Below are 24939 nucleotides of genomic sequence, written 5' to 3'. Positions count from 1 at the left end.
CCTACTTTTTTGTTTTCTTTATTTTTCTTGCTTTTTTTTTGTGTATGTTTTCTTTTGCAACATGGCTGATGTGGAAATATGCTTTGCATGATTGCATATGTATAACCTACATCAAATTGCTTGCCTTCTCAAGGAGGGAGGAGGAGAGGGAGAGAATTTAGAATTCAAAATTTTGAAAAATGAATGTTAAAAAATTTTACATGTAATTGAGAAATATTTAATGAAATAAATAAAAACTATATTGGGGGTGGGGTGGGGTGGGGTGGGGATGGTGGAAGAAATCTAAGTGGCAATGGAAATTGGTTCCCTATTGTGTTTCTAGCCTTGATTAGGGCTCGAATCAGTCACGTCCTCTCTGTAGAGTTTTCCGCTTTCACTTGAGTTCATATCCTGTCTCTGATGTTTACTGCTGGTGTGACCTCATGTGATTTCACTACTCAGGGCCTCAGTTTCCTCAACTCTAAAAATAAGGAGGTCAGACTAGATGGGCACGAGGGTTCCTCCAGCTCTGACCCTTCCCCTGGGTTATTGTCAGCAAATCCTTAAAAAACCACAGTTCCTTCTTCTGGGGATTCTGGGAATGAAAAAAGGGGGAAACAGCAGTTAGCTCTATGGGCTCAGCAGGACAGAGTTGCAGGAAGCCCTGGCCCAGAGGGTAGAACTAGCATCAACAGGTGTAGTTGGCAGAGAGGCAGATTTGAGCTTTAGGTTAAAAAAATTTAAAAAAAAAAGAGAAAAACCCTCCCCAAATTAGGGCTGAAATGGGATTCCTTATAAGGTAGTGAGTTCCCCATCTCTGGAGGTCTTCAAGGAGAACCTAGATGGGTGGGGAGTGAGTTTTCCATGTCTAGCAGTGTTCAAGGAGGGAGTAGATGGCCATGGTTGGTAACATTTTGGTGAGAGATTCTTGCTTAGGCATGGGTGGGAGGCAATTTGAAGTGTAAAGAATGCTGGATTTGGACTCTGGACCAAATTCTGGGTTCAAATTCCAGCTCTGTGTGACTGTGGGTAAATTGCTTCACTTTCCTGGGCCTGAATTTCCTCATCTCTAAAATGCAGGGGTTAGAAGATATGACCTTTGAGGCCAGCTCTAAATCTATGAGGCTGGGATCCTGGAATGGTCTTGGAGGTCCCTTCTACCTCTCCGATGCTAGGGTTCTAGACTTGGTCAGTCATGGGAATGAGAGAAGACTGCTGGAGGAAAGCAGTGGCCATGATGGTGGGGGAATCATAGAAAGAGGAGCATGGAAAGGCAGAAGTGATCCTTGGGAACCCTCCAGGAGTGGGAGCTTAATGGGGAAGGTGCAGGATGGGCAGCACGATGACACGTGGGTGTAGATTGGAAGGACTGAAAGAAGGTGCCAGGCTAGACCCAGAGTGGCCAGTCCCCAGAGAGACTTCGTTTAATGGAACTGATGGGCAGGGGATAATAGGAGGAGGAGAAATGAGGGAAGAGAGGAGGGCAGGACACTTGTGTCCACCATTGTCCTTTGCCAGAAGATGAGGAGACCGATGGTCTGAAGGAGGATCCTGCTGGACAGCCTAGGTTTGGAGCTGGCAAGGATCCAGGAAACTAGCTAGCCCAACCCTCTCACTGACAGTCGAGGAAAGTGGGATGACATGGCCAAGGTCCTGCTGGAAGCGAGGGGCAGAGCCAGGATCTGGACCCGTCTTGTACAGTGCATAGGCTGGTAGCTCTTGAGTTGGAAGGGATCTCAGACACCATCTTGTCTAATTCTCTCATTTTACAAAGAGGGAAACTGAGGTCAGTTTCCCAGTCACACACATTCAGATTGTCAAATCCAGGAGTTAAGGGGCAGCTAGGTGGTGTAGTAGATAGAGCACTGGCCCTAGAGTCAGGAAGACCTGAGTTCAAATCTGGACCTCAGACATTTCACAATTACTAGCTGTGTGACCCTGGGCAAGTCACTTAACCCCAATTGCCTCACAAAACAAACAAACAAACAAATCAAATCCAGGAGTTAAGCCCAGGTGCCTTGACTCAAGAACCAGGGCTCTTCCCACTGTACCTTGCTGCCTGCCCATGCACCTCTGGGTGAATGTCAGCTCAGCCAGGTCCTACCTGTGGACCTGGACAAGTCATTTCCCTTCCCAAAAACTCAGTCTCCTCATCTTCCAAATGGGGATAATTATAGCATCAGCATTGAATGGGTTATTGTGAAGCTCAAATGCAATTTTTAAAATTTGTGATTGGACTTTTGATTTGAAATATGATTTAATTTCTCTTGAGTGAGAAAATGCCCAGAAGCCTATTTGCAAACGTTCACATGCTCCCAAAACATTCCTTTCCCCCTGTTCCAGCATTGAGCAGAACTGGGTACAGAGTGGGGCAAAAAGGACTTAATTTATTGATCATTTTATCCACACTGTCCCATCTTTCTTTCTTTCTTTTTCTTTCTTTCTTTCTTTCTTTCTTTCTTTCTTTCTTTCTTTCTTTCTTTCTTTCTTTCTTTCTTTCTTTCTTTCTTTCTTTCTTTCTTTCTTTCTTCCTTCCTTCCTTTTCCTTCCTTCTTCCTTCTTCCTCTCCTTTTCCTTCTTCCTCCTTCCTTTCTTTTTCTTTCTTTTTTCTTTCTTTCTTTCTTCTTCTTTCTTTCTCTTTTTTCTTCTTTCTTTCTTTCTTTTTTTCTTTCTTTCTCCTCTCTCTCTCTCTCTCTCTCTCTCTCTCTCTCTCTCTCTCTCTCTCTCTCTCTCTCTCTCTCTCTCTTTCCTTCTTTCTTTATTTCTTTTTCTTTCTCTATCCAAGGAAACCCTGCCTGCAAAGTCAATGGCTCCTCTGTCCTCAGGAATACAGACTGATCTATTCCCATGTCATACCCTCTCTGCCTGCCTCCTTCCCCTAGACAGTGTTGAGTCAGGGTTTGGTCTTTTGAGAAGGGAGTTCCTTCAGGACCTCAGCAGGAGCTTGGGATGTGGCCCCTTCCCTTAGGGCAGTAGGCCCTCCCCACCCTACTCTCACCCCCCTTCACAGGACAGGGGCCATGGAACTGTCTCAGTTTGGGGGCCCCTGGAGGGGCCAGCTCCTAGATGAAGCGTTTGTCCTTCTCAGCGTAGGTGAAAGGGTCCCCAGGGAAAGGCTGGAGGGGAGGTTGGTTGTACAGGCCCTGTAGGAGGATCCAGGCAGTACCCAGGGTCATTAGCGGGGTCACCACAAAGAGGCAGAGGCGATCCACGGTGCGGGCCACTCGACCCCAGCTGTCCTTTTCCTGGGAGACGACAGCCAATTGATAAGTGTTCATTGAGACCCTTGCCCTTCCCCTCCCCACCACATGCTAAGCTAAGGGAACCCAAAGGCAGCAGTGAGACAGAACCTAGACAAGCCCCAGAGCCCTTCTCAAGGACTCAAGGACTAAGGAATGGGTGGAACAGTCCTCATGAAAGACTCTCAACCTTTCTGCCTTCGTGACCATACCTGCCTTCTAAAACACTGTCATCTCTGTGACCTGCCATCTGGCTTCCATTCCTCGAACTCTACTGAAGAGACTGCTGAAGCCATTTGGCGCGTGCGCGCACACACACACCACACACACACACACACACACACACACACACACACATTTTACAGATTAGGAAATGGAGCCTTAACGCAATAAGGTGACTCCATAGGATGATATATAGGATCATAGATTTTGAGCTGGAAGGGACCTTAGAGGTCATCTAGCCTAACTCTTCCATTTTACAGATAAGGAAACTGAGGCCAGGAGAGGTGAAGAGGCTCGCTCACCCAAGGATATAGGTAATAAATGGCAGAGCTAAGATTTGAACTCAGGTCCTCTGACTGCTGCCCCACCATCCCATGCTGCCTCCTCAGATGTTCTCTAGCATTCTGTCCCTGGTACTCTTCTGACACTCTCCACCTTAGCAGCCTAATGCAGTCCACGCCTCCATTAAAGCTCTGTGCTGCCGACTCCCGAATCCTCCTCTCCCTCTCTGATGTGTCTATTCCTCTCAGATCTGTTGTATTTGGTTTCAGAAGGTTTGGGTTCAAATCCCCAGGTTTGCTGCCTCTTCTTGTATGACCTTGATGCCTTCCCCTCTGGGCCCAGCTTTAATGAGTGAGGTTGGCGTGATGGCTTCTAAGGTCACTTTAGTTCTAGAATTGTGAGTCTATGACTGTTTGACCTTAACTTCTCTGGGCCTCAGTTTCCTTCTCTGTAAAATATGGAGTTTGGATAGAGGAGTGGGAGAAGACCCTTGGCCAAATGTGTGAGAAGAGTATGGATAGGGCAAAGTTCCTGCGGCCAGTCCCTGCTGGTCTACATCTCCATGACAGTCTCAGCCTCTGACGTCCTATAAGTTCTGCCTAGCACCCTCTCTGTATCACCCATAGGGCAGCACTCTGATGATGACGATGGTCGGTGGAGTAGGGTAACCCAGATGCCTTCACAGTATCTTCACCCCATCCCCTCCCCATTCCATCCACACCTACCTCCAAGACATCGTTTGGGTTCCAGCCCTGGGGGCTAGAGAGAATTTAGGATTCCCCTGTCATCCCCAAGTGCAGCTGAGGGTGACCCTTGGCCTTGCAGCTCCATTCTATGCCAGTCACTGGGAGCGTGGGCCACTGAGCCAGCAGATCCCTTAAGTCATGGCGCCCAAGCCTTCTCCCTTGCCCTCTCCAGCCTGAGAGGCCTTGCCATGCCCCCTCACCTCATTGTAGTTGTTCTGATCTCTCATGTGGTTGACAATGAAGTTGGCCCCATCCACGGCTGGCTTTATCTCATTCAAGAGCTCTTGCTGGGACTCTTCAGACCCTGGTGGGGGCCGCCCTGCCAGGAGACATGAGCACAGGGGGCTCTGGAAGATGGTAGAATCAAAGGTCGGGTCCCCATCTGTCTGCCTTGCCCTGCATGGGTCCCCATCCCCAGCCCGGCCACTCACGAGCGGGAGTGACCCGGCTGGCAAGCCCGTGCCTCTCTGATTGCTTCTCAAACATGAGATCACTGCGGGACTTGACTGTGAAGTACTCCTCAGCTTTGGAGATGTAGCCCAGAGAGCTGCTGCGGCGAATCTGAGAGCCCAGCACTGGTGCAGCTTCTGGCTGGGACATGTGCAGTATCCGGGGCAGGGTCTCCAGGAACATCTGGGGAAAAGAGAAAGGCCAGGTAGAGCCAGAGTGCTTCCTCTTCTCTCTGGACCACCCCACCTACCCACCCTCCCCATGGCCCCATGTGGCCACCTCTCCTTCATTTGCCGTCTCTCACGTCCTCCCTGCTTATGTGAGAGCCAATGGGGCAGGGCAGGGCAGCCAGGTAGCACAGTGGATAGAGTGCTGGGCCTGGGGCAGGAAGACCTGAGTTCAAATCTTGCTGCAGACACTTCCTAGCTGTGTGACTCTGGGCAAGTCACTTAGCCCTGTTTGCCTCAGTTTCCTCATCTGTAAAATGACCTGAAGAAGGAAATGGCAAAGCACTCCAGTATCTCTGCCAAGAAAACCCCAAATGGGGTCACTGAGAATTGGACACCAATGAAAAGGACTGAACAACTACAAAGGGGTCAGGAGATGGCCCATCGAGGTGGGCCACACCCTGTGCTGGGCCCTAGAGGATTAACAAGGCCAAAATGAAATAGCCACTGCCCTCAAGGAGCTTATGCTCTATTGGTTCATTCAACAAACATTTATTAAGCAGCCACTATGTGCCAGGTGAGAGGCAGAGAGGACTGTGTTCAAGTCCTGCCCCTGACAAGTCACTTCACCTTGTTCTAGGTGACTCTCAGTGGCTCTGAGTGGCAGAGCTAACATTCTCCTGGGCATGTAGTGACTGTGTGACCTTGGGAAAGTCACAGCCTCTCTGTACTTTAGCTCCTCATCTGCAAAGCAGAGAGAATTAAACACCAGCACTTCCTACCTCAAAGGATTGTGGTGCGAAAGGGGGCTCGTCACCTTGGGAGGGCTGTGAAGATGAGAGCCACAACAATAATAACTTGCATTTCTAAAGCACGTTGAAATTTTAAAGGGACTGTGAAATCCATATTATTACGCCTATTTAACAGACAGGAAAACTGATGCTCATAGAGGTTAAGTGCCTCTCTTCCCCCCCCCCTCCCCTCTCATCCCCCTTCCCCTCCTCTCTCCTCTCCCCTCCTCCCCTTCCTTTCCTTCCCTTTTTCTCCTCTTTTCTCCCCTCCTCCCCTCTCCTCCCCGCCTCCCCTCCCCTCCCGTCCCCTCCTCTCTTCTCCTTTTCTTCTCCTCTCTCCTTTCTTTTTCCATCCAGAGTCACCTCCCTATTATAGTTCTCTTGGGCCCTGGCTCTCCTTTCCTTCCTGCCCCACTCCTTACCCTCCAGATTTTTCCACCCCCCCCCCACTGTTATGTGATGTCTTCTTCCACTAGAATGTAAGCCCTTTGAGGGCAGGGACTGTCCTTTTTGCTTGTATTTGTATCTCCAGATCTTAGCACAGTGCCTGGCATACAGTAAGTGACTGTATGCCATCTGTCTGTCATCCATCCCACCTCTTCACCCACGCTAACGTTAACCATCTTTTCTCCTCCAGACTCACTTTCCTGACCCCCGGCGAGAGGACATGGGTGCTGGGTGTCCGATGGTGGATGTTCAGAGTGACCACACAAATGAGGACAATGATCGTAACCAGGACCATGCCAAAGAGGAGAAACCTGCCATGTAGAGAAATGGTCCTGAGCACCGAGCCCTGGGTCCTGAGTCCTGAGTCCTGAGCCCTGGGTCCTGAGTCCTGAACCCCCGAGCCCTGGGTCCTGGGTCCTGAGTCCTGGGTCCTGAGTCCTGAGCCCTGGGTCCTGATCCCCAAGCCCTGGGTCCTGGGTCCTGAGCCCCCCAGCCCCGGGTCCTGGGTCCTTAGTCCTGGGTCCTGAGTCCTGAGCCCTGGGTCCTGATCCCCCCAGCCCCGGGTCCTGGGTCCTTAGTCCTGAGTCCTGGGTCCTGAGTCCTGAACCCCCGAGCCCTGGGTCCTGGGTCCTGAGTCCTGAGCCCTGGGTCCTGAGCCCTGGGTCCTGATCCCCCAAGCCCTGGGTCCTGGGTCCTGAGCCCCCCAGCCCCGGGTCCTGGGTCCTTAGTCCTGGGTCCTGAGTCCTGAGCCCTGGGTCCTGATCCCCCCAGCCCCGGTCCTGGGTCCTTAGTCCTGAGTCCTGGGTCCTGAGTCCTGAACCCCGAGCCCTGGGTCCTGGGTCCTGAGTCCTGAGCCCTGGGTCCTGAGCCCTGGTCCTGATCCCCCAAGCCCTGGGTCCTGGTCCTGAGCCCCCCAGCCCCGGGTCCTGGGTCCTTAGTCCTGAGTCCTGGGTCCTGAGTCCTGAACCCCTGAGCCCTGGGTCCTGGGTCCTGAGTCCTGAGCCCTGGGTCCTGGGTCCTGGGTCCTGAGTCCTGAACCCCTGAGTCCTGGGTCCTGAGTCCTGGGTCCTGAGTCCTGAGCCCTGGGTCCTGGGTCCTGAGTCCTGAGCCCTGGATCCTGAGCCCTGGGTCCTGATCCCCCAAGCCCTGGGTCCTGGGTCCTGAGCCCCCCAGCCCCGGGTCCTGGGTCCTTAGTCCTGAGTCCTGGGTCCTGAGTCCTGAGTCCTGGGTCCTGAGTCCTGAACCCCTGAGCCCTGGGTCCTGGGTCCTGAGTCCTGAGCCCTGGGTCCTGGGTCCTGGGTCCTGAGTCCTGAGCCCTGGATCCTGAGCCCTGGGTCCTGATCCCCCAAGCCCTGGGTCCTGGGTCCTGAGCCCCCCAGCCCCCTGGGTCCTTTAGTCCTGAGTCCTGGGTCCTGAGTCCTGAGCCCTGGATCCTGAGCCCTGGGTCCTGATCCCCCAAGCCCTGGGTCCTGGGTCCTGAGCCCCCCAGCCCCGGGTCCTGGGTCCTTAGTCCTGAGTCCTGGGTCCTGAGTCCTGGGTCCTGAGTCCTGAGCCCTGGTCCTGGGTCCTGAGTCCTGAGCCTGGATCCTGAGCCCTGGGTCCTGATCCCCAAGCCCTGGGTCCTGGGTCCTGAGCCCCCCAGCCCCAGGTCCTGGGTCCTTAGTCCTGAGTCCTGAGTCCTGGGTCCTGAGTCCTGAACCCCTGAGCCCTGGGTCCTGATCCCCCCAGCCCCGGGTCCTGGGTCCTGAGTCCTGAGTCCTGAACCATGAGCCCTGGGTCCTGAGTCCTGAGCCCTCGCTCCTGAGCCCTGAGCCCTGAGTCCTAGGTCCTGGGTCCTGAACCAGGTCCTGAACCGGGTCCTGGGTCCTGAGTCCTGAGTCCTGAGCCCTGGGTCCTGAGCCCCAAGCCCTGAGTCCTGGGTCCAGTCACAAGGAAGGAGTGGAGAAGGGAGAAGAGCAGTGGGCAGTGGGCAGGGTCTTACTCACTTGCCAATGAGGGGGATGGCATGAGAAGTAGGGGGCAGCCGCTTGGAGATGAGCAGCAGGAAGACAGACTGGGCCAGCAGTACAGAGATGGTCACTGAGGTCTTCTCACCACCTGGGGAGAAGAATGGCCTTAGGCTGACCCCCTGACTTGTGTCCTTTAGCCCAGACCTCATCATCACTTCTGCTTAGGGCTCAGGGCTCCATCTCTAGCCCAGGTGCTCAGGTGGCCAGCTGTCCTCCTGGGGCTGTACTGATTTTTCTGGGCTTTTGGGAGAGAGGGTTATGATGGACCCAGAATGAGCATTGGATAGGGGGCTGGGCAGGGACAGAATGGTAACTGGGTGGCACAGTGCATATGAGCAATGGTGTCAGGAAAACCCAAGATCAAATCCTGCCTCAGACACTTACTAGCTTTTTGACCCTGGGCAAGTCACTTAATCTGTCTGCCTCAGTTTCCTCAAGTGTAAAATGCAGGTAATGTTAGCCTCTACCTTTCAAGGCTGTTGTGAGGATTAGTTGAGAGGACCATATGTAAAGGGCTACATAAACGCTCCCTATTATTTTTAGTCTTTTTCATCCACAGACCATTCCTGTGATCCCAGGAGCCTCTGGGAAGCCGCTTGCCCACTGAGAAGGTAGCTGCAGCAGAGGAGGGGAGGGTTCAGGACTAGGAAGGTCCTACTTGATGTCACAAGGAAGCAGTTTGGGGCTGGATAGAATCTAACACCTGGGAGGGTCACTTGGCCCATCCCAGTCATGGAGCCTTGGAGGCCTATGATGGCAATAAGTGGAACAATGGAAGGAGTGTTGGCTATCGGGCTCAGAGGGCTGGAGTTCAAATCCTGGCTCTGATGACCTAAGACAAGATACTCGCCCTCTCTGGGCCTCACTTTCCTCATCTGGAAAAGGAAAGGATTGATCCAGACAGGCTCCAAGGCCCCCTCCAGAGTTGGATATGTGATCCCAAGCTGTGGACAAGGCATTTCACCATTCTAGGCTCAGTTTCCTTCAAAGTAGACTGCGGGGACTGGACCAGATGGTCTCAAGGACCCCTAGATCTTGGATCCTGCCAACCTTGGGCATTGGATGGAAGGCCTCCCCAACATGGCACCACTGGCAAGACAACGGGGGAGCCTGAGAACCAGAGGGGGGCCGGGGGGGGCTGGGGGCTGGAGCCCCTCCCTCACTGTCGGCAGGCAGGTAGAAGGCCAGGTTGATCATGAAGGAGATGAGCACGCAGGGCACCAGGATATTGATGAAGTAGAACAGGGGCTTCCGGCGGATGATGAGGTAGAAGGTGACATCCTGGTAGCTGGAGCTCGCCATGGAGACGCTCTGATCGATGTTTTTCCGAGCAGGCCGGTGAACAATTTCCCACTCCCCATTTTCTGGAAGTGATACAGATATGCCAAGGGGCAAGGCCGGGAGGGTGGGGAGGCTTCTGCCTGGGGAGATGACTGGGTCCCTTGGGCCAAGGGGCAGGACTAGAGCAGGGAAGAAAAGGGGAGAACAGGAGCCATTTCTTGGGGTCTGGAGAGGACCGGTGGCTGCATACCTGTGAAGCCTTCGGGGTCAATGATAATCCACTCCACCGGGTAGGAGCGCCCAGTGACTTCATCTGTCTCCTGCTTCAGTTGCAAATTAATTTCTTTGGCTGTGTATGTCAGAGAGCTATGGGAGATGGAGGAAGAGGTCAGACCTAAGTGACTGCCCTGTAGTCCCTCCCAGAGCTGAGTGATCATTGGAAGTCTCCGTCCCTCCTCCTGGGCCTTGTCCCTTTCTACTTCCTTCACAGGCCTTTAAGGGCTCAACCTAGGCCCTAGAACCCTGCCTCTGGGGGTGTCTGGGTCCCTCCCCTGCCCTTGGGCCTTCTGGAGCCATGCTGCTCATTCCAGGGTTTGGAAGAGAGCTTCAGAACAAAGAAGGGCGTCAGGCAGAAATGGGAGTGGAGGAGCTGGTGTCTGGGGGTTGGAGGGCCCCAGTGTCCAACCTGAACTTGAGAGAACAGTTCTGCCAATCAAAGGGGAAGTAGGTGACAGTGATGGGGCAGGAAGACTGAAAGATGGCAGGTGGCAGCCAGTAGACCCAACCAGAGGGGTAGACGAGAATGTTGCAGGCATAGGAGATGCGGAAGGCGCCATCATTGCTGTGAGGGGGGAGGGAGACAAGAGTGGAGGTCACTGGCCTTGGGTAGGGTAGGGGTGGGGGGATGGAGTGGAGGTCACTGGCCTCAGATTGGGTGAGGTGGGGGGTTGGAGTGGAGGTCACTGGCCTCAGATGGGGTTGGGGTGGGGGGATGGAGTAGAGGTCACTGGCCTCAGATGGGGTGGGGGGTGGAGGCCAGGCTGATGCAGCTGGGCACCAGGAGGACAGAAGAGCCCCTGCGGGGGACAACGGCCCTAAGGTTTGCCAAATATTCTCCATGGATGCTATCATCTGACTGCCATGGCTGCCCTGGGAGGTAAGCGCTATTTTTGTTCCCACATAGACGAGAAAAGTGGGGCTGAGAGGGGTCAGACAGTGTCTGGGGCGGCTCTGGAGCACTGGTCTTCCTGACTCTGGGGCCTCGGCTCCATCTCCTGCCCCTTACTAGAAGGTGAGGAGAGCTGGGGGCAGGGGAGCCAGGGCCCAGGGAATGGACAAGAGACCAGAAGCTGAAGAAGGGAAGGGCAGGGGGCTGGGGCTGCTAGATTGAGAGGGGGGGCCTCGGGGAAGCGTTGGAGGAGGAACGGAGGACCGCAGGCTGACCTGTTCTCCAGGACGATATCTGGGAGCCACAGCATGTCCGAAGGCAGGCGGAGGACGCTGATGTTCCCAAATTTGGCCATATCCCATTGGAGCCTGCTGTCCATCCAGCCCTAGAGGCCCAGAGGACGCTTGGAGACCCAGTCCTCCCCTCATCCCTCTTCAGCCTGAGGTGGGCACCCCAGGGAAGGCCCGGGAGGTATGGGGTGCCGAGAAAGGGGACTCGCTTGAGGAAGGATTCATTCCCTTACTCCCATCCCCACCCAGGAAGCCAGACTTTCTCACATGCTCGATCCACACGTTGGTGGTGAGGGTCTCATCAACTTCTTTCTGAAAGGAGAACAGTAGGTTGAGAGCTGAGCTTAGGTCCTGGGTCCTAGGCCTTCATTTATTTATTTATTTAGAAGGTAATTGGGGTGAAGTGACTTGCCCAGGGTCACACAGCTAGGAAGTGTCTGAGGCTGGATTTGAACTCGGGTCCTCATTACTCTGGGGCCTGTGCTCTATCCACTGCACCACCGAGCTGCCTCAAATTAGGCCTGAGGGTGGCGATCCAGGCCCCGGAATGTCTAGACCTCTAGGGGTCCGGGGGTGGCAGATGCTTGTCCAAGAGGTTGTGATGGAAGGGGTCCCAGTCCGCACACAGTCCTCTTTACTTTAAAACATTAGTAACAATAATTGAAGAGGCTGAAGTGGGGAAAAAGGTGATCCCAGAGTCAGGAAGACCTGAGTTCAAGTCTCACTTCTGACACATTTTTGCTGTGTGGCCCTGGGCAAGTCACTTCCCTTCACTGTCCCAGGCAACCCTCTAAATTATAACTGGAAGAGCTGCAATCTACACCAGTAAAGGGAGTTTCTTCCCTGGGAGTTCCCCAGACCAGTAGAGTCAAGCTTAAATAGAAACAGATCCCTGTGGGCTCATAGTGACTTAGAAAATCACAAATTAACACTGTTATCTATGTTTCGTTTTGTATTTTTATCTATCGGGCTCAACGTTTTCCAATTACAGTTTAATCTGGCTTGGGCTGCTGGGCCCAAGTGGACTTATTACCTCTGCCCTAGATTAGTGAAATCACAGGGACAATAATAGACATTTCCATGTGACTTTAATACGTTATGTAATTTCATCCTAATAGACTCAGATTCAGCTCTAGAAGGGACCTCCAGACTTGCCCAAAGTCATGAAGGTGGTGAGTGGCAGTCCTAGAATTCAAATTCGGGGCTTTTGAGAAGAAATCCAGGGAATCTTCCCACTGTACCAAGTTGTCCTTCCTTGCGGCAACTGGGGGAGGGGAGGGAGGTGCTGTTACCCCCATTTTACAGCTGAGGAAACTGAAGCAAACAGAAGTCAAGTGACTTGCCCAGGGTCACCTAGCCAGCCAGTAAGTATTTAAGGTATGATTTGAACCCAGATCTTTCTGACTCCAAGTCCTCTGCTCTCTACCCATTATACCACATTGATTTTTACTTTGGGCACATTAGCTCAGGCACTTAAACAATGTATTGATATAATTTATTTCCATATAACCCACAACTCCCAATATATTCCTCCCTCTACCTTTCCCTCCCTCTCCCAGCCTTTATTTTTTTTTCTTAATTTTAAAATTAATTTATTTTGATTTATCAACAAACACTTCCATATGCTTTTGAGTTTTAAATCCCCCCCCCTACCACCCTCCCCAAGACGGCACGCAATCTGATATAGGCTCTACATACACATTCCTATTAAACATATTTTCACATTAGTGATGTTATAAGTAAGAATTAGAACCAATAGGTCCCTCCCATCCTTTATAACAAGGAAGCAAAATTGACCCACACATCAACTGAGTCTGACAGTGTACTTGCTGTTTCACTCCTATAGGCCCCCACCCCTGGCTGAGCAAGGAAGGAAGGGAGGGAGGGGCATTTCCAGTGTCTCCTTTTTGGGAGATGAAGCCTTTTTTTCTTACAGAATTTCTCGGGTCCCATGATGCCCAGTGAGCTTGCCGACCTCTGCCTGTTCCACCCTCTTCTCTCTTTTTGGAGGCTTGATTTTGATCTTGCTGCTTTATTCGAGGTACTGTTTCAGTTAATTTTAGCGGACTGAGCCAAACTTCATATGATTTATCCAAACCAAGCTCATCTGCCTCCTCTCTTCACCTCTTCCCAAATTTCCTTTTTCTTTCTCCCTCTTCTTTCTTTTCTCAACTCAACTTAGATCAATAAGTGTTTGTTAACCCTTCCTCTCCATGCTCCACGCCTTGGGATACACAGACAAAAATCAACCAGCCCCTGCCCTCAAAAAGCTTCCACTCTACTGGGAGGAAACAGCATATGCGCACTCCAAAGAAATAGGAAGACCCGAGGAGGTGTGGGAAGGGGTGCTGCTGAGGGGGGAGGGAGCTCCTCCTTCTGCTCCTCTGCCCCACCCGACCCAGCTGGGCAGCTGCCCAGGGAACCCTGGGGGCAGAGGGTGTCCCTGTCCCCAGGGGGGCCGGATGACCTTCAGGGCCCCAGAGAGCCTGGGACTCACCAGGGAGATGAGGTTGGAGAGGGTGAGGGCCAGGGAAATGTCCACCTTGTCCCCTTGGCGTTCCACCGGCCGAAGGTTCTTGTTATAACTCTTCTCTTGGAAAAGATAGTGGATGAGCCGCTCCTCCTCATTCAGGGCCCGGGCACCTGGGGAGAGAAGGGGCTGGCTGGGGAGGGGCCTGAGGATCCAGCCAAAGCTGGTGAGGAGCCTGGATGTGCGTTCCACTCTGAAGACTGTCCTGCTGCAAGGAGCTGGATAAAGTGCCTGAAAAGACCCCTAGAGGCTGGGTCCTTGAGCAGGATTTGGGGAGCGGGGTTTACCGAGGAAAGGAGAAGGTCCTGGGTAGGGACGGGGGTGTAGGGAATGGGACCGGGGGCGGGGAGGAAGGACCAAAGTGAAATGTTGGTGAAGAGTGGGCTCCTCCCCTGGATGGGAAGGGGCCGGGGTGAGGGAGTAAGATGGGGATCAGAGAGATGCCAGGTCCTTACCGGAGATGACCAGCGCCGTGAGCAGCCCCAGCCTCAGTGTCCAGCCCTCCATTCTGTCCCCTTGGTCTGCAGCCCTGGATCTGACCCCTACTGTCCTAGACAGGGTGCTGAGTAATGGAGATGGGATTGGGGGCTGGGGGGAAGGGAGGGACAGGTGGTGTTGGGCTGAGGGAGGAGGAGTGGAGGAAATGGAGGGATTATAACAGCAACCGGACACCCCAGTGGGGCTCATAGAGGGCGAGGCAGAGGGAGGAAGGCCAGAGGACCGGGAAGGGGGGAGCCCAGCAGGGGCCACAGCCGATCAAGGAGGCATGAGGGAGTGGCCTGTGGGCGAGCTGGGCAGGGTCATGGAGAAGCGGCCGTCCAGCTGGGGCTGTCACTCATCTGGAAGGGACAGTTGCCTTTCTAGGGGCCCCCCTCTAGGTGGGAGCCCTTTCCTGAGGGGGCCAGCCTGTGCCCTGTCCGGAAGCTGCACACCTAAGATGTTCACACCTAGGAAATTCAACTCAATTCAACAAATATTTATTAAATGCCTATCACGCGCCAGTCCCCCGGGAATCCAGACAAAAAGAAACGACACTTGGCCTTCAGGATCTTCACATGTACAACAGTTCATTGGGAGAGCGGAAGAGGAACATTTGTCCAACACCTGCAGTTTGCTAAGAGACCCCAGACCCCGAATACCTTCTGTAGCTGCTTTTAAAAACAAAATTGATATCGTTTGTTTTTCTAACAACCGCACTTCCCAGTATGATCCTACTTCTTCCTCTCGAAGAATCATCATTTATAACAAAGAATAAAAAAGAAGGGAAACAATTCATCAAAACTAGCCGACACATCCCAAAAGTCTGGTGTTGTAATGTAGTGTTCCATACCCATAGGCCCCCACTCTGCCTCCAGCTCTTCAGAAGAGAAGTTTCTTCTATTTCCAGATGAAGGTTGGTTGTGCTCCCACCCATCTATTCCCCAAAGCTCTCTGGATCTTTACTTGCTGGCTGAATTCCAGGGAAGCTCTTGGGCAGAGGGGGCATTTATTATGGAAATGCTAGTTCTCAGTTATCTCTTCCATATCACCGGGGGCAGGGAGGGAGGGAGTGGGGAGGGCTGTTAGGGGCACAGTGCCCTCATGATCTGGAAAAGCCGCATAAAATTTTTTGGCTCTCCCTTCATACCAGAGAAGAAGTCTGAATTATTATGGTATTAAAAGATAAAATATGTTGGTCATACAATACTATACAGGTATTTTATGCATTTCCGAGTTTCTAAACTTTTTCTGTGTTGTCTGCTGGCCTTCACATGTCATCTGTGGCTTCCACAAAACTCCTCCCAAATTCCCATTTAATTTCTTACGCCAACCCGCAATATATGGAAACCACGATGGGGAAAGTCGCAATGTGGAGGGGATAACCGTCCGTGTCTCTACCGCACGCCCCCATTAAACCAAATCTGCTGATAAATAACTACATTATCCTGATCCCTGCTTCCCCCCACTGCTAGCTAAGGGGTGCATGAGCTGCAGCGTCCTCCTCGGGGCCAGTCACAGGGCACCCCAACCATCAAACATCATCTGGAGCTGGGAAGATGGGGGAGGGGGGCTCCCCTGAGGCCCTGAATCCCTGGCCCCTCCTTAGGGGTCTTCAACTCCAAGAGACTTCTCTCTGCTTGTCCTCTTCACCCTGCTATCTCCATGCAGTAGGGCCAAGCCCCTGTGCATTCCCAGAGGGGCCTCTAGACCGAGTCCTTCCCAACTATGTTGGGGAACCAGCTCTGAAGGCCCTCAAGGCCTGGGCCAAAAGGCCAGGGAGGCTCTGAGTGAGGGTGGCTGGCTCCAATCCGATCATGGTGACAAAGACACTAGCCGGCCCCCCACGACTGCCCTGACTTGGGCCTGGAAGAGTCCCCTCGGAGTCCTGGAGCCCAGGTCAGCCAGGATCTGTTCAGGGAAAAGGGCAGGTCAGCAAGGCAGAGATGTGTCCGCTCTCCCAGCATCCTCCTCCTTCTTCCTCTTTTGCCCCCCTTTTCTGGGAGGGGCCTCCAGTGTCAGTTAGGGGGTCTTCAGTGGGGTGACTACAGCCTGTTCTCTGTGTGTGGGGGGCAGGCCTGGCTTACACCAGGGAAGGGAAGACCCTTTTTCCCCTTGGCTTCCCCCCAGGCCTCCCTGCCTCTGGCCTTTTCTGAACCGGGTCAGGTTGTGTGGGGCAAGGTGACAAGCCTGGGGCCTGAGGGGCTCTGTCCCTACCTCCTGAAAGTCCATAGCCAGCTGGTCAGGGGGCACTTGTAGGATCCAGGCATGAGCTTCTTGAAGGGCAGCCAGCTTCTGGCCCAGAGCATCCAGCCCAGGGCAGCCTGGAGGGAGGGGGACGACACCCCAGTTTACAAAGGACTTTAGAACCACTGTTTCCCCTGGCCCTCATGACCTCCAGTATCCACATACGCTAAGCATTTAGGGCCAAAAGGGACTTTCGAGGTGATTTAGAGCAATCCCTTCATTTTACAAATGGGGAAACTGAGGCCCAGAGAGGCCCATAGCATCAGAAATCTAGAACTGGGACTTCAGAGGCCCCTAAGTCCAGCCGTCTCATTTTGCTTCCCCACCCCCTCATTCAGCTATTTGCAAAAATCCTGCCCTGCTTTCCTTTCTAATAATAACTTACATTTCTTTTTAAAAGTTTACAGAGTGTTTTTCTTCCTACAACCTTCTGAGCTAGATGGTGCCCATTTCACAGTTAAGGAAGCTGAGGCTCAGGGGGCTTAAGAAGGAGCCTACCCAGGGTAGGCGATTAGCAGAGGTAAGGTTCCAACCCAAGGCTCTTCCTGACTTCGTGCCTCTTTCCCTTCTCTCCTCTTACTCCCTTTGGGGTTCCTGCTGGAAAGGGACCTACGGTAGACAGCCTTGGGGCAATGCTGGATTTGAGGGGGACAGGTGAGGGCCTGACTCATTACCTTTCACTTCTGCCTCCTGCTCCTGCCTCCCCTGGGGTAGGGGAGCGTCTCCTTGGGGAGCTGAGGAGGAAGGAAACAGTGAGAAATTCGTTCCAAAGTGGGGGAATGAGGATGTTGGGAGGGAGACAGAGAGAGAGAGAGAGAGAGAGAGAGAGAGAGAGAGAGAGAGAGAGAGAGAGAGAGAGAGAGAGAGAGAGAGAGAGAGAGAGAGAGAGAGAGAGAGAGAGAGAGAGAGAGAGAGAGAGAGAGAGAAGGTGGCAGCTCACAGGGGGAGGAGAGGGGGGAAAGCATCCTCAGTCGTATCAGGGGTGTTGGCACCACAAACCATGCCCAAGGCAAGAGGCAGGGAAGTTATTCTGAGGAGGGAATGAGGTGCTTATCACCCCATATTGGGGAGACAAGGACCCTGAGACACTGTGTCTAGGCCACTGCTAGGGAAGCTGCTGAAAGGGGAAAAGATGGGGCAGATGGGGAAGAAGTTCACCGCATCACAGTGCAAGACAGAAAGCATTGCCAGGGCCCTGAGGGAAAGTCACTGTGTCCTTGCCTTCGGTAAGGCTCTGGTCACAGGTTAATATGCGGGGTGTCAGGCAAAACTGAGGATCTCTAAGAAGGATGAAGTCTCGGGAAAGAGCAAAGGGCCAGCAACTGGAGAGGATCGAGGTACCTGTGCCCTGCCCTCGCCGTGGAGCTCGGGGAGGAAGCCAGGAATGTTGCAGAAGCCCTAGGCCAAGCTGAGGCAGCGCTCGCGCAAGACGAAGCAGACCCAAGTGGCGGGAGAAGAAGTCCTGAGCATCTCTGAGTAGGCTCAGCAGAGTTTGGACCAGAGACCGCAGCTCTGGGGAAGGGGAACAGAATGGGGCAGGGACAGGTTGGGAGGAGGGATTCCAAAGTCCCCCCTCCCGACATAGCCACAGCGCCCCGCCCCGCCTCCCCTAATCTCTCCTGCAGCCACCTCCCCCGAGCGTCAAGGAGAAGCTGACCACATCTCCTCTTGTGCAGCTGACATTTCTTCTGGGACAGGCGGGTACAGGCGCCGGATCCCCGAGGCACGGGGCAGGAGCGCTCGTAGAAGGCGCAGAGGTGGGCGAACTCTGCAGAAGGGTCTTCCTGGGCATCCAGGGCCAAAAACTCCCGGCAGCTGGGCTCCCGACTGGAAGGAGGCGCTGCAGAAGACAGAACTAGATTGGCCGAAAGTTCTTTCTCTGAACCAACCTCTCAGTGCTGTTCAACCAATCAGTCGCTCAAGCAGTTTTCATTAACTGCCCTAGGAAGAGAGATAAAAGCGGGACAGTCCCTGCCCTCAAGAAGCTTATGTTCTATTTGAAGAGGCAACATGTTTGTAAATACATCCAAGGAGTCTGTGAATCCTGTGTTCAAATCCTGCCTCAGACATTTCTTAGCTGAGTGACTCTGGACAAATCACTTAACCTCTCTGTGGTCAGTTTCCTCAGCTGTAAAATGTGAACTCAGTGGTCTCTAAGGTCCATTCCCCTCTACATCCATGATCCTACAAGAGAGGAAGAGAGTCAGTCTGAAAGAAATAGAGACACGGGAGAGATTGAGATTTGCCCAGGAGCTGTGGAGTGGGACCAGAGCCTGAGTTTGAATTTCTAACCTAGAACCAGGATCATTTTTGTCTGTGGATCCCCAGTTGCTAGCATAGAGCCTGGCACATAGTAGGTGCTTAATGCCTGCTTGTTGAATGGACCAATAGAATGTAAATTTAAGGGCAGAAATTGTTATATTGTGTCTTTGTATCTCCAGTTCCTAACACAGAGCCTGGCACATAGTAGGTGCTCAATATCTGCTTGTTGAATGGACGGATAGAATGTGAGTTTATGGTTTCATTTTAGTCTCTGCATTGCCAGCACCAGCATAATACCTTAGCACATAGTAGGTGCTTAATAAATGTTTGCTGAATTTGAGGGTTTTTTCCTCTGTGCCCTAATTCCTGGTAGCATGCAAAGCAAAAGGTGGAGGAAAAAACCCAACCCAAAGCAAACCAAAGTAAGGCTGATGAAGATGTAGGGGGAGAGGTCGCTTACCACTCATCTGCTGGCGGATCCAGTCCCTGAAGGCTGCCACGCGGGTGTATACCCCGGGTTTGCCCGGCTCTCCACAGCCATCCCCCCAGGAAGTGATACCATAGAGGACCTCCCTCAGAGGGGGCCCAGCCACTGAGCATGTCAGAGGCCCCCCTGAGTCACCCTGTGAGGACATGGAAAGGAGGAGGAGCTGGTACCCCTGGGACACATGTTGTCCCTCCTGCACCCTGATGGTTGAAAAGGGACAGTTATGGAGAATGGGATGGGGGGCAGGAGATCTGGGGTGTTCTAGTCTCAGTCCTCCACCAACTGTGCAAGCTCAGGCAAATCATCCCCCTCTCTGGGCCACCCTGTAAAATAAGGGGCCAGGATCAGATGGCCTCCAAGTTCTTTCACACTTGGTGACTTACAAGGGGAGAGGGTAGGGGGGTTGCTGAGACTTAATCGCATCCCTGCTTTGCCCCTTGCCCATGTTCATGGAGTCATAAAATCTGGAGTTTAATGCTGAAAGGGACCTCAGAAGCCCCCGGCCCATCCCCTCAGTTTATGGAAAAGGGCATCAAGGTCCACGGTGGGTAAGGGACTGGCCCAAGGTCATTCAGGTAGTATCTAAGGTGGAATCTGAACCCAGGGCTTCCAACCACAAATCCAGTGCTCTTTCCATTCTAGGCAGCTGTCCCCACAAAGGAGAAGCCATGTTGCTCTCACTTTTGGCAGGGTGCTATCTCTAATAGGCTCCCTTCCTCCTACCTGGCAGGAGTCCACTCCTCCAGACAGATAGCCCGCACAGAGCATGGTGCTAGGGTGAAGTGCTGACCCCAGAGCTGTCCGGCAAGTGTCCAAGCTGAGCAAGGGCACCCTGGCCTCCCTCACGGCCTTAGCGGCAGGTCCATCTGAGAGGGAATGACAGGACACCTCAGGGCATAGAGCTCTTGGGACACCCTGGGCTCCATCCCCTGTGACCCTTTCCTCCATCTGCCCATATATCCACCCGCTCCCATCTCCCTTCCTACTGGGGGCTGTGTGTATGTGTGAACTAGACAGCCACCTACAACCCCTCTAGCTCAAAGCCCCCATCTGTCACACCTTCATAGACAGCTCCCCAGCCAGCAATGGAGCAGAGGGTGCCTGCTGGAGGCTCTCTGGGCTCCTCAGGTAGACAAATAGGCCATGCCCTCTCAGATGGTGGCACTGGTACCCACAGCTCCACCAAAGCCACGTCATTCTGGAAGGTCTGGGGATCAAACTATAGGAAGAAGGGAGGGGGGTATGGGAAGTCAGAGCTCTGGGGAGCCCAGGGGCCAGGAGCAGTTTGGAGAAAGGGATGAGGAGGGGCTCTGGAATCTTACCTTGGGGTGGGGCAGAATGCGGTTAACAGGGATCCCCTCCTCCTGCCTCTCCCCAGGGGGACTGTTCAGGGTCACTGTCCACAGGAGCTCATTCTGAAGGCTGTTGAGGGACACAGGATATGTGGTCACCAGGGAGGGGGAAAGAAGAGGCTACTGACTCTCCTGGTCCCTGCTTAAGTCTCAGGAGGGGGATTCACACACAGGCTTCTAGATTTAGAGTTGGAAGGGAACTCAAGAGTACATCCAGTCCAATGCCCATTTTACAGATGAGAACACTGAGGTCAAATAAAGCTAAGGAGTAGTTGACAGAAGTGAGATTTGAACTCCACACCTCACTCTAACTCATGTTTTTCTACTGTACCACATCTGGGTTGGCAATAATATTAATAGTCACCATTTATAGAGGAGTTTAAGTGCCTTAACAATAGTATCCCGTTTTATCCTCATAACAACCCAGGGAGGTAGGTGCTGTTATTATCCCCATTTCATAGATGAAAAAACTGAGGCAGACAAAATGCCTGTCAAGGGTCACACAGCTGGTCAGGGTCTGAGGCCATATTTGAAGTTCAGGGCTTCCTGCCTCCATGGCCAAGGCCCTATCCATTGTGCCACCCAGACTTGTTTAATCAAATTTAGGTATTTTCTCTCTTTTTCCTTTGGAGATGGGATAGGGGTGGGTGGGAAGGAGGAGGAGGAGGAAGAGGAAGAGGAAGAGGAGGAAAAATGGTAAGGAAACATGAAGACCTGAGGCCCTGGAGGGTTTGTGCGTTGACTTTCTTTCTTTCTTTCTTTCTTTCTTTCTTTCTTTCTTTCTTTCTTTCTTTCTTTCTTTCTTTCTTTCTTTCTTTCTTTGTCTTCCTTCCTCTCTCTCTCTCTCTCTCTCTCTCTTTCTCTCTCTCTCTCTCTCCCTCTCTCCTTCCTTCCTTCCTTCCTTCCTTCCTTCCTTCCTTCCTTCCTCCCTCCCTCCCTCTGTTCTTCTACCTGTCTGTTTATTGTTTGTTTTTGGTGTGGACCTGTGACTTTATTGGTGTAGGGAACTTCCATGGAGGAAATCCCTTCTACTAATGCAGGCGAGTGACTCTTATTCAATGTATAGGCCTAGAGAATTGGGGAATTGACTGGTGCACTTAGAATGATGCGTCCAGTCTCATACAACTGGTATGTGTTGGAAAAGGTACTGGAACCCAGGTCTCTCTGAGTTCCAGGCAGGCTCTCCATAGCACTTAATATATATTATCCAAGTTGACCCTCCATCTGGGAGGTAGGGACTTTAGCCATCATTATCCCCAGTTTACAGCCAAGGAAACGGGCTCAGAGAAGAGTGACTTGGCCAAGGTCACAAAGCTTGTAAGCTCCAGAGGTGGACGCCAAACCAAGGTCCTTCTTGACTGCCTTCTATCCACCCTTCCCTCAGCCTCTCTGAGGCCCAGCTAGCTCTAAATCTTGATGCTATGAACTACATAGGTCATCCCCAGAACCACCTCCCCTTCCCCAGGCTTGGCTTTTGGATGGCCTTAGGGATACTTCTCTCATCCACCAGGGGGCAGCAGAGACCACTGTCTGGTTGAGGCTGTAGCAACACTCCTTTTGAGCCCTTGACAACTGGAGGTGGGGGATTTGGGGCAGTGGGGTTTGGATGCCTGTTCCTATACTCCCCGCCCCCCACTCCCTTCCAGGGAACACACCTTGCAAAGCAGTGAGCAGCAGTGAGGACCCAAGCATCCTCGACTAGGACACCTCCACACATGGGCTGCCCATTCATCCTCAGTGACACCAGCCATGGCCAGGAGCCTAGGGATGCTGCCTTGCCCCCCACAATTCTGCCCCGGGCCCATGTCACATTGGCAGTTCCACGGCTCTGAAGGCCACAAGTCACTGGCAGGAAAAGAAGGACAGTCAGGACGGGGCTCCAACCCTGTGGGCATTGCCTGGGCTTCCCACATTCCCCAGCATCTGGCCATCCTACCCTCCAGCCTTCTCCCCATCCCTGCAGCCTTTACCCAACTTCTGTTGTCCAGGAACGGTGTGCACATGGGGCTGCTGGCTCCAAAGTCCTGGGGAGGTCAAAGGGACAGGACCACAATACTTACCACTGACCAGCACACATCCCCATCCCAGGATCCCAGAATCTCAGAGCTAGAAGGGGCCTCCAAAGTCCCCTGGTCCAACCCATTCCTGAGCAGGAATCCTCTCTGTACCACCCCTGATGAATGGTCATCCACTCTCCCACAGGGACTCTGACCTTGTCCGTGGGCTAACTGAAGGGGGAAGGGGACCTAAGGAAGTGCTAGACACAGGATCCCTACAGCCTAAGGGAGGGTCCAGTCAGGAAGGAGTGGGGGGCTGAGGTGGTAGAGGGCTAGTCAAGAGCTAGGCTGGACTCTTGTTCAGCCTTGAACGGAAAGATAGGAGGGAACAGAAGAGGGGAAAAACAGGGTTATGAGGGGACCGTGGGGGAGGAACATTGAGCACCTCCAGGAGAAAGGATGAGCTAGGTCTAAGCAAGGGTTCCTGCCCTACCACCTCGGTGCTCACCAGGACAAGCTGAGGTGTGGTTAACACAAGCCTGGCACTCCAGAAGCCTGCGTCTGTATTCCAACGTCTCCCTCTCTACAGCCAGTGAGGCCTTTCTCTGGATAGCCTTCAGCAAGAGAGTCCCCTGTTCAGACAGAGCTGTGGAAACAGAGGGCTGGTCACCAGATCAGGAGATCTGTGCCTGGGTACTCAGACCTGCACCTTATCTTACAGATACAGAAACTCAGTGAAAGATAGGGGCTAGACGTGTGCCCAAGGTACGAAGGTAACTAACGTCAGACCTGGCTTTGAAGGAGAAATCCAGGGTGCTAGCTCTAAATCTATGATCCTGTGGTCTGTAACTAAGACAGAGTGATGAGGGCTTTGCCCCAGGGCATCAAAGTTTGGAGGATGAAGACCCAATGTAGAGTCTTTCAAGCAGTGTAGGAACTACTGAGCTTAGCACCCACCCAGCAAGAATGACTAATTAAAATAGGAAGCAGTGTCTGGGTGGGATCCCCCATTCTATGCCCTGGTATGTCTGCTCATGGGCACACATTATCTCCTGGGGTCTCATTTATCACTATGACTTACTCTGTCTCAAAAAGTGGATTTGGGGTGAATATCATCTTAGTGGTCCCAGGTACCAAAGTGTCTAGTTATGTCCCACCTGTCCCTACTGCCCTTGGCCTTTTCCACCCGAGAAAAGCTAAAGCTAAGCTTAAGGCCGCAGGGCTCCCCCAAATAGGAATGGAGCAGATGCATGAGAGGGCACTGGGCCATTAAGATGCCTCCCTCCCCCCTCCTCCCATAACCTCAATTTCTCAATTAACTCCCTCCTTACTGACTTCCAACCTTTCCCCCTAACCTCAAAATTCCTGTCCTAATCTCCAACTTGGGCAGCTGGGTGGTGCAGTGGATAGATAGAGTGCCAGGCCTGGAATCTGAATTCATATCTGGCCTCAGACACTTATGAGTTGTGTGATCTTGGGCAAGTCATTTAACCCTATTTGCCTCAGTTTTCTCATCTATAAAATGAGCCAGAGAAGGACACAGCAAACCACTCCAGTATCTTTGCCAAGAAAACCCCAAATGCGGTCACGAAGGGTTGGATGTAACAGAAAAAATGACTGAACAACAACATTTCTGACTCTTCCTCAGCCCCTAAAGTGTCCCCCTAACCTTCACACTCATCCCTAATTCCCATTTGGCTTCGTAAACCTTAATCTCCCCTCTAGTTTTACTCCTCCCTACCCCCCCTTCTAAACTCCACACTTCTGCCTACTCCCCCCCCCACTCCTTACCCCCCTCTCCTAACTCCCCTCCCTCCCATGCTCAGGATGCCCAGGGAACAGACTCACCTTGAAGTGTGGTCCTGTCCAGGCACTCCAGCCTGGGGGCTGCAGCCTCCACATCCCCAATGCCCCAGGGGGACAGGAGGCTCAGAAGCCCCAGCACCAAGGGCAGCATCGTACCCTGAGGGCTTGGGGAGAACCAGACTGAGCAGCCCCCCAGTCTCCTAAGGCCCCCAGCCCCCCTCCCTGGGTTCCCAGTTCTTTCTTCTCCCTTTGTTATGGTGACCCTCAGTCTTTCGGTGCCTGGTGCCTTCGGCCTCAGACCTCTAGCCACTCTGTCTGTCTCTCCCTGGCTAGGCTCTCCTGCCAAGCCCTGGCTTAGCAGGGACAGGACAGATGAGGTGAGCTAGAAGGGGTGGGATAGGGTGGCTGAGGGACTGTTGGACAAACCCTCCTCTGGTGGGCCCCGGTGTCCAGCTTAGGGTCACAATCGAACAGAGCCTTCGAAGATGCCAGCCGGAGGGAAGGGAGTGGGTGGGGATGGGCCTCTCCCTTTCCCTGGGTCCTCTCTCCCCCCAGTCTCAGTCTTTGAAGTCCTGTCCTCAGGGCTCTTTGTGAAAAGGGCCCTTGTTTCCCCAGGCCCATCAAAGGGGGCATCAAAGGGGGAAAAGCTGGGCTAACGGTTGGGCTGGTGGCCCTGGAAGTGAGTGGGAGGGACAGGCCAGACCGCCAGG

The 24939-nt window shown here is 53.0% G+C and overlaps 2 protein-coding genes across 3 annotated transcripts; both read right to left on the bottom strand.

Annotated features, from left to right (window-relative positions):
• Positions 1-3013: 3013 nt before the first annotated feature.
• On the bottom strand, positions 3014-14108 carry CHRND (cholinergic receptor nicotinic delta subunit). Of its 2 annotated transcripts, XM_021005820.2 has the most exons (12): positions 14057-14108; positions 13569-13714; positions 11339-11383; positions 11057-11166; positions 10299-10454; positions 9864-9979; positions 9496-9696; positions 8309-8420; positions 6520-6634; positions 4900-5101; positions 4669-4787; positions 3014-3224 (listed from the first exon to the last, which is right to left on the bottom strand). In XM_021005820.2, exons 1-12 carry the CDS (start codon positions 14106-14108, stop codon positions 3042-3044), a joined length of 1557 nt encoding a protein of 518 aa, XP_020861479.1. In that variant the 3' UTR covers positions 3014-3041. The 2 variants fall into 2 exon arrangements, with proteins under 2 accessions (XP_020861479.1, XP_020861480.1); XM_021005821.2 differs by lacking the exon at positions 11339-11383.
• A 1785-nt stretch (positions 14109-15893) lies between these two features.
• PRSS56 (serine protease 56) lies at positions 15894-24380 on the bottom strand. The gene is made up of 13 exons (XM_078156741.1): positions 24272-24380; positions 22932-23069; positions 22397-22450; positions 22082-22271; positions 20397-20496; positions 20134-20293; positions 19798-19940; positions 19048-19210; positions 17983-18165; positions 17667-17837; positions 17000-17047; positions 16296-16402; positions 15894-15989 (listed from the first exon to the last, which is right to left on the bottom strand). Exons 1-13 carry the CDS (start codon positions 24378-24380, stop codon positions 15894-15896), a joined length of 1662 nt encoding a protein of 553 aa, XP_078012867.1.
• Positions 24381-24939: the final 559 nt, after the last annotated feature.

Source organism: Phascolarctos cinereus, unplaced genomic scaffold, assembly GCF_003287225.1.
Source record: "Phascolarctos cinereus isolate Bilbo 61053 unplaced genomic scaffold, phaCin_HiC Scaffold_5;HRSCAF=322, whole genome shotgun sequence".
NCBI lineage: Eukaryota > Metazoa > Chordata > Mammalia > Diprotodontia > Phascolarctidae > Phascolarctos > Phascolarctos cinereus.
This window is presented reverse-complemented; position numbering and strand designations above follow the sequence as displayed.